General features: G+C 36.9%; 1 protein-coding gene across 1 annotated transcript in view; it reads left to right on the forward strand.

Annotated features, from left to right (window-relative positions):
• SARC_04477 (hypothetical protein) overlaps positions 1–8,753 on the forward strand; it is a gene marked incomplete at its 3' end in the record, with an annotated part of 10,848 nt that extends 2,095 nt beyond the window's left edge. Inside the window, exons 4-10 of the mRNA XM_014301688.1 lie at positions 618–763; positions 1,022–1,245; positions 2,449–2,561; positions 4,473–4,650; positions 5,628–6,387; positions 8,054–8,464; positions 8,664–8,753. Of these exons, the coding sequence (XP_014157163.1) occupies positions 618–763; positions 1,022–1,245; positions 2,449–2,561; positions 4,473–4,650; positions 5,628–6,387; positions 8,054–8,464; positions 8,664–8,753 (1,922 nt within the window). The remainder of the gene's footprint in view (positions 1–617; positions 764–1,021; positions 1,246–2,448; positions 2,562–4,472; positions 4,651–5,627; positions 6,388–8,053; positions 8,465–8,663) is intronic.
• Positions 8,754–9,192: the final 439 nt, after the last annotated feature.

The following is a 9,192-nucleotide window of genomic DNA, read 5'->3' on the forward strand; positions in this document are numbered from 1 at the left end:
ATATTTGGCTACGCACATTGAAAGGGTAGTTCTCAATACCACTTTATGTTGCGCATGTCTGCATTTGATTGTCCTGCTGCATATACGATGATATTGTACAAAAGTGTCCTTCTTTTCGAAGCCTCATCAAGTGGTAGAATGTGGGAACTTTTCCTATCAAAGGGTCGGTATATTCGCCAATTTGGTATTAGTCACGCGCTTAATTTTGATTATAATGAGTGAATGTACATGCGCTATGTGCGCAGATGCAAGTTTATGAATGCAGCATGTTCTCCGTACTTGTTCAAATAGCCCAGTAGATGACATGTATTCATTTTGTATAAACCATAGTTAAATTGGATCTAGTTTTGCATTCACACATGTACACGCGTAAACTAGTACCGATTTGAATGTCTAGACTCTAAGCACCCATACTCTTACGGGCTTAATTTTCATTCAACGAGTGAATGTACATGCGTTGTGTGCGCAGATTAAAGTTCATGAATGCAGCATGTTCTCCGTATTTTTTTAAGTAGTCCAGTATATGACGTGTATTAATCTTTTGTATATACCATAGTTAAATTGGAACTTGTTTTGCCTTCGCACATGTACACGCGGATACTGATCTTGATGTACAGAGAAATGTCAGCGTGACTTACTGCATAGAGGGGCCGTGTCTGCGATGGCAGCGCTAGTGATCTCTCTCAATAAGGAAGCCAGCGTCGAGAAGGATAGTGTGCGCAAGGCTCCTGTATGCCGCAAACTGAGTTTGGCAGGCGACATGGTAGGTGTTTATTAGTTTTTCGGAGATAACGCCTGCCGACATACTAGAGCTAATATCGGCACAATGTATGTATACCTGAGCAATTAAACGATACATGTACTAATGATTTATGTATATGCGAGTGTGTTAATCCTATACAGCTCGATCCGCAAATGAAAGAAACATATGTAAGCCCAAAGAACATTGCGTTGAATATATATGCGAGCTTAAACAAATTATGGTGTACGCAGTACTTAACATCTCCGTTTCTTCCCTTAGGTGTTCGACTCAGTTGTAGACAATCCGGGCACAACTGACGCCACCCAGGGTCACTACAATAATAGAGGAAGCCAGTTCAGTATGACGGGTGAACAGCACACTGAAAATAACCATGATACGCTCATGCGGAACACGCCTCACCACCACAGTGCACTACAGGGCCACTCGAGTGCAACCCCTTTGGGGTCTGCACAGCCGCTCTACGAGGCCCCGAACAGTTCAGGGTGGGTTATATATTTTATAAGCACATATTTATATATATATATATATATATATCTGTGTGTGTGTGTGTGTGTGATGTATGTATATATATGTATACGATTCTTTATATATAAATATGTATGTATATAAGTATGTATATATAAGTATGTATATATATATCTATATATATATATATATATATATCTATATATATATATAATATACATATATATATATATATATATATGAATACATATATAAATACAATTACATATATATGTACATATATATATAAATATGTATTTACATACATATATATATTTATATATATATACATATACATACATATTTATATTTATGTATGTATAGATGTATATTTATATATATGTATATGTATATGTGTACATCTATAAATATATTTATAAATATAACTATATATATATCTACAAATATATATTAATATAGATGTATATATATATATATAAATATATATATTTATAATTATATATATATATATATATATATGTACATATATATATATATATGTACTATTATATATATATATGTACTATTATATATATAGTTATTATATATATATATGTATATAGATATAGTTATATAGATAGATATACATATATGTATATATGTATATATGTATATATATATTTATATATGTACATATAAATGTGTGTGGGTGTATGGACATATCGTTTGGTATGCAGACGTGAAATCAGAGTACTGCAATTGTTCCCGCAACTACGCTCCGAATGTGCCGGTATACACGAGTGTGTACTCATATATCGCGTTACGTGCAGCCGGAACTCTCAGCAAAGATCTTTCACTGCGTTCTCACACGCCTATTTCGTCGAGTGTATCACAGAAGTCTGATCGACTTACATCCCTTGTAGTACTCGTTACATACACATTGTGTGCGTTTTTTTATGTCGATATTAATACTGTTTATGCCAACGTTACGTACGGTTATATCCACTTAACGCTACATATTGCCATTGATACGTGAGACCCCATGGTTACATGGTTATATACTTTTCCCTTTTAGTATCTACAAATTTAAAGTTTTGACTCTCAGGCACCTATAATGGCGCACTTTTTGTTGACATAGTACGAAAGCTACAATATGTCACGACGAAATGAGATATTGGTGTAGTAATTTTTTGATAGTATTGAGTACGCTAACAGTGTCGCTCGTCTCTTGTTGGAAACAGAAGTTTACATCGACCAGATGCCAACGATCCATACAACATAGTGGACAACAACAACATGACACTGAGCGAGCTCAAACTACAGGCGGTAGTTGGCCTAACCAATTGTTCTATCGGTATGCGCGTGCAAGTGCATTTTTCTAAGTAAGTCTCTATGCTTGATGATTGTGCTGTGCGTGTATTGGGAAGTTTATTTGTATGTATAACTACGCTTTTTGTGTTTAGTTAGTGATTACTGTACATGCATTGGTGCGCGTTTTTGTATTATTCTACTCAAGTTGTGATTGCATAGGCAATGTAGTTGTGCTCCAACTGAAGAAAATCTATGATGCTATACGAAGACACATGACGCCTTCACATAAAAGTATTTCAACTTATCCATTTTATTTATGTACGCAATGTACATGTGACGAATCCATAGTGAATTGTATTATTTGTAGGTTCACCACGGTTGCCCCTTCCCTGTTAACCACCGTCTGCAGTTGTTTTTTTTCCTTCTGCCTCTGTCATGTCTATTATTGCTTTTGTAATATATTATATCATTTGCATCTTCCGTATCATTCTGTGCTCACTGTATAAGTTATACCTACGCTTAGTGATGTGAATATGACCTGATTGCAGATGAACTTTAAGGATAGTTCCCTCAACATGATCTTAATGCACATATCCTCTACTTTCGAGACACATTGAATTGGCCTTTTAGCATGCTATAATAATATTAAATTCATGCATATATCTTGTCTATACTTTAGTCATATCGTTATAACTCCTCCGCAATTGTACTTCTCATATACTGCATCACAGACTTACTCTACACCTTACCTGCATCAATATGGCCTCACCACATATGTACTCTATTATTTCTTCAGAACAGCAACATAGGTCTATGTACTGAACAAAATACGTACGTTCTAGTTGCAGAAAAAGTCATGTTTAGATATCTTTAATATTACTTCGCTGTACCAATATGATCTCTCACCTTCTACCTCGTATACAACGACCCCTATATATATATATATACATATATATATATATATATGTGTGTGTGTGTGTATATATATATATATATATATATATCTATATATATATATATAAATATATATCTATCTATCTATCTATCTGTCTATATGCATATATTTATATATATATATATGTATTATATATATATATATATATCTCTCTCTCTCTCTCTCTCTCTCTTTACATATATATCTTTATATCTATATATATATATGTATGTATGTATGTATGTATGTATTTATGTATATATGTACATATGTACATATGTATGCATATATATATATATATATGTATGTATGTATGTATGCATAATATGCATATGCATATATATATATATATGTATATATATATATATTCATATATATATCTATATCTATATTTATTATTATATAATATATGAATATATATATGTATATTTATATATATATATACAACATGTATGTCTGTGTGTGTGTGGATGTATGTATGTATGAGTGTATATATTTATATTTATATTTATATATTTATATATATGTGTATGTATAATATATATTCACATATATATCTTATTATTATTATTATATATATGTGTGTGTGTATGCATGTATGCATGTATGTATGTATGTATGTATGAGTAGTATATATATATATATATATGTGTGTGTGTGTGTGTATACATATATATATATATATATATTCATATATATATATATATATATATTCATATATATATATATATATATACGTATTTATGAGTCCGTCGTTTGTTGATTCTATGTATCTACAAATAGCTATATGTCTATCTGTGTACCTTTCGTTTCGCGTACTTGATTCTATTTTTTAAGAATTGCTATTGCCTTTCTGCGATGTGCAGAATGTTATAATTCATACTTGACTACAGTTGTAATACTCAATGATACTTGAAATGAAATTATCGCATATTGCTTGGCAATCACCGCATACAATTTACTTTGACATTGCGGCGCGATTAACCTAAACGTTTATACTATTTCATATCCTGGCTGTAGTGTGCCGACAGTCGTATGAGGCTCGTCGGCTGTACGCACACAGCGGCGCGTTGCATGCGTTGTGGTCGGCAGCGCTGTGGAAACCGTCGGCAGCCATAGAGTTCTATATCACGTGTTCACTTATCACACTCGCCCGTGCAAGGAAGCGCAAAACGCAAAGGACGGCGTCCAAGACTGGGTAGGTTCCGAAGATATGTAGCGATGCGTGATGTATGATCTATAATCATATAGTATTTGTGTATATATACGAAATTGTGTTTTGCGCACTACATTTTTTTGAGTTTTAGGAGCCGTATGCAACCAATGAGACTATATCGGAGGCTCATTCGCAACACAGGGTCGTGTGAGATAGAGTACAGCCACTGACAATGTCTAAGATCGAGCATGTACATGTACTGTTTGGTGTGAAATTATATATGCGACTGGTATAGCTTTACTAAGCATACACATTTAGAGATATCCATTTGCTTTCATAGCGGAATTCATGTATTTGTTTTCTTTGCCAGACGGTGTATGTCTTTTATTGCTACATCATCGGTGGTCTGGTTATGCTTGTAAGGGCGGAATTATTGCCGTATGCCACATCGATCTGTCTTGGAGGGGTGTATAATATCTCACCGATTTGTTCCGTTTGCTTCGCCGTTTTCGATTGTCAACCGTGCCGTTTCCATTAGCACTCAAAAAGCTTTCATGTTTCTATGCCTGATTAAATCCGCTTATTTAAACCCCGACTTTTGTCATTATTTATTCATTGTGAAGCGTTGTGGCTATGAATTTACTTTCTAAGATATGCGTACCATCCTAGTCCTACATCACATGCAACTGATCTCGTACGACACACTTTTACGCTCCAAGTCCTTTAGCAGCAGACATCGATGCTCTGCTATCTCGTTTCATTTACTGATTTGTGATGTATTTAATTGTATCTACGCCTTCACTTTACGATACATCGAATATCTGGCCGGATTCTGATTTTGTTAAGCTGCACTTGAACTTTAGTCACATCATTGGAAACTCCAGAGAAGCAGTCACCAGACCGCATTCCTTGAAAAGTTATCCGTATACTATCTCTTGTATGCTTCCAGCAGACCCGTTGTGATTTTCTACCTTGTATATTCCTAAGCACATACTTTCACATTGGTTTTTCTCCCACAGTGGTTTGTTCCCGCATTTGCCACCTGAGCTGAACAAAAAGTCTGCTAGCCTTAGCAAATCCGGTAGTCCCGCGTGCATCAAAGGCAAGAACACGAAGCGTAACTATGGTAACGACTGGAAAAGCCTGTCCGTTCGGTCACCGGGATCTCGCGGCGACGTGCATGCGAGCACTGGGGACGCTCCATCGATGTCTGCTACTTCCGAGGCTTCTAATACAGCTCTTAATACGAGTATGCCCACGCATAGTTCAAATATAGAGATGTCAGTGAAACGGTCACAGACACGGAACGAATCGGCAAACATGGAGAAAGACACACAAACAAAAGCAAACGCATCAGCACAAACACAGGCTCAGACACATACGGACACAGAAGACGGCATACACGTATCCGATGCAAACAAACTGAGTGCGTCACAGAGCATCAAACGAGTGGGCAGTCAAGAGCCCCTGTACACCTCCAATGCACAAATGAACAGCGCTGACGAGGAATTAACACACGCCACATCTGAGCACGTACTCGCCAGCCTGTGCAAGGACAAGGGTACAGGCACACAAGCACATGGGGGCGATGTAGAGGAGGGTGCTCACGGGAACAAGTTCTTACAACCACGCACGCATACAAGTACACATGCACAGACACATATAAAGCGGGGGGATAGCCAATCTAGCTTGCCCGTCAACGGCGGATCGCAATCACTGCTATTGGGAGGAGACTCTGTTCAGATGGCTTCGTTGGAGAATGGGATCACAATTGCGCAGGTGAAAAATAGTGGTTGAACGCGGTGTTTGATTCGGTCGTTATATGATATTAGATGTGTGTAAACACATTGATGCGTGTATATACATATATATGGTGACTCCGAACTACAGGTAAGATTATGTCGCATGCACTGCTGCTGGACGGTGGCTCTTGAAATGACCATCGGTTTAGTATGGGCCTCTGTCGTTTTGTGTATAGTTATGTATATATTCCTTCATAGCTGAGGTGTGTAAATATGCCGTTACATGCGTGTAGATGTGTTTATCTGTACTCTATACGGCCAGTCTAGGCTACCTGTAAGGGTGCGTGATAAGTACTACTGCTGAGCGGAGATTTTGTTGGGGTGGCTTTGTTGGAGGATAGGATTAATCATCGTGCAGGTGAGTGGGTGGTGGATGAAGGGGTGTGTGGTTCTGTCGTTCCATGTGAGTAGTTTTGTATATACATCCTTATATGTGGTGTTTTGTGTGTATTGGTATGTGTGTAGTGTAAATACGCTTAGTCCAAAATACTTGCAAAGGTGCGCCACAAGCGCTGCAGCTGAGCAGAAACATTCTCGAGGTGTCTTCATTGGAGAATAGATTTTATTGTCCAGTTGAGTGACTGCTGGTGGATTAACGTGGTGTGTACTTCTGTCGCTATGTGTGTGTGAATGTGTATGTATACTCATGTTTCGCGTCATCAATTTCGCTTCGTTCGTTGGTGGCGCGTGCCAGGCACTGTATTTGGGTAGTGATTATTTTGCGTTTTTTTTTTTTGAAAATGGGCACACCCTTGGCGCATGCGAGTTTAGTGCGTGGATATATTTTTATATCCGTATCGAAATACGAGCTGATATGGATAGTGTGAGGATCGATTCCATACGGAACTGAATATACTGTTAATCGCACTCTGGTACAAAAAGCAGAGTGTATGTTTAGTCTAGATTCCGGTCACTTTAGCAAACAGTTTACGTTGAATGAGTATAGTCCTTCATCTCTCATCCTCTCGACAGTACCCGTGCCTTTTATTGTGCCAGATTATATTAGTGTATACATACACAGAAGCAAGTATAGATCACTGAAACACTATCACAGTATAACATGCAGTATGCTGTTGTGATACTGTAAATAAAAATCTGCATGCCTACCTGGTAGACATTCGTTCTCGCGGTATAGTACATATTTTAGTTGGTTGATCAGAGTGTGGCATACTGTTCTGTTCGTACCCAATTCAGCTTTGACAAAGTCCGTCTACTGTGCGCCGTACAAATTCTGTTTCCAGGCACTTTCTCATAGGCATTTTATTTCTGTCCGGTAGTGTTCTATAGTGGTTGCCTGAACCGTCAGCTGAGATATTTTAGCTATGCTTTGTGGGACCTATCAATCTATAGAAAAGAAGTACAAGTATCGCTTTTCATGACCGAATGAATGTTTTAGAACTACATATCATCATACATTTTCTACTGCCAATCTTGGCACACAGGAAGTTTTTGATGTTGCACGCCCGAATCTTATCCTGCTCATTTTTTATTTATTTATTTTGTCACTGGCACAAGTACATCATCAGCCAGGATACCTATTGATTTGTTTCACATTATGGAATGTTCATATTTGCCCTATGAATGTTCTTCAAAACTGATTTGTCATATGTGAGAAATGTCGCACTATCAATTCCATCCCACAGACACGCGTGAATGAAGACACACACCAAACACGGGTACAAAGTCTGGCCACCAAGCGATACCCCGAGGATCACCCCACAGATGTACCAGGAGCACCCTCACCGCCATTATCCACACAATCAAGTACGGGGGATATGCCAGATAAATTGACAAACTCTGATATCCCTAAGTCGACAAGCCCGAAACCAAGCTCTGTGAAGCGCACAAACAGCACCAGCAATGGCTCCGAAGAAATCAGTATAGGGGATGTCACTACTGTGTACGCGCAGCATATGCAACTAAATCGACAAAGGACTACGGGAGGTATCAAGGGCACTCTGTTGCTGGGCGATGAAGAGGAGAAGCCGAAGTGGATGGAATTGAGCGAAATAGACAAGACAAATAATATGTTTTTGAGTGCTGACGGGCTGGAGGTGTGTGTGCAAGAGTGTACATGTATGCACGAGTGTGTGTGCGTGTACTCGAGAGGTTTTGTGCTGGCAAGGCTGCTTGGAATGAGAAATCTAAAGCGGTGAATGTGTGTGTGTTTGTGTTCGCAGTATGCTTTTTTAGTACATATGTGGCTATTTGAAGCATGCGTCCCTCTTGAGTTACAGTTCGCAATCTTTTCAGATCAAATACCACACAGTCCATACCGACCATAAATTCAAACACATACAGAATCAGTTTCCATTTTCACCTTTCGCAGATTCGAAACGATAATTGGACATTCGAGAGCATTCGAGCCACCATGTACATAGCTGGGTATGTTCTCTCTTCCGCTTGCATATATAAAAAGGAAAATATATATATATGTATTATGTTTATTTTTATTACACACATATATATATATATATATATATCTGCATATATATATATATATATGTATATGTATATATATATATATATATATATATATGTATGTATATATTACATATATATATATATGTATGTATGTATGTATGTATATATGTATATGTATGTATATATATATATATATATATAAGTATACATATACAAGTATACAATTATTTATATATATATAGATATTTATACATGGATGTATGTATATTTATATATATGAATGTATATATATATATATTACATATATATATATATCATTATATATATATATATTGATATATATGCATATATTATGTGC

The sequence above is a fragment of the Sphaeroforma arctica genome (assembly GCF_001186125.1).
Source record: "Sphaeroforma arctica JP610 unplaced genomic scaffold supercont1.253, whole genome shotgun sequence".
In the NCBI taxonomy this organism is placed as follows: Eukaryota; class Ichthyosporea; order Ichthyophonida; genus Sphaeroforma; species Sphaeroforma arctica.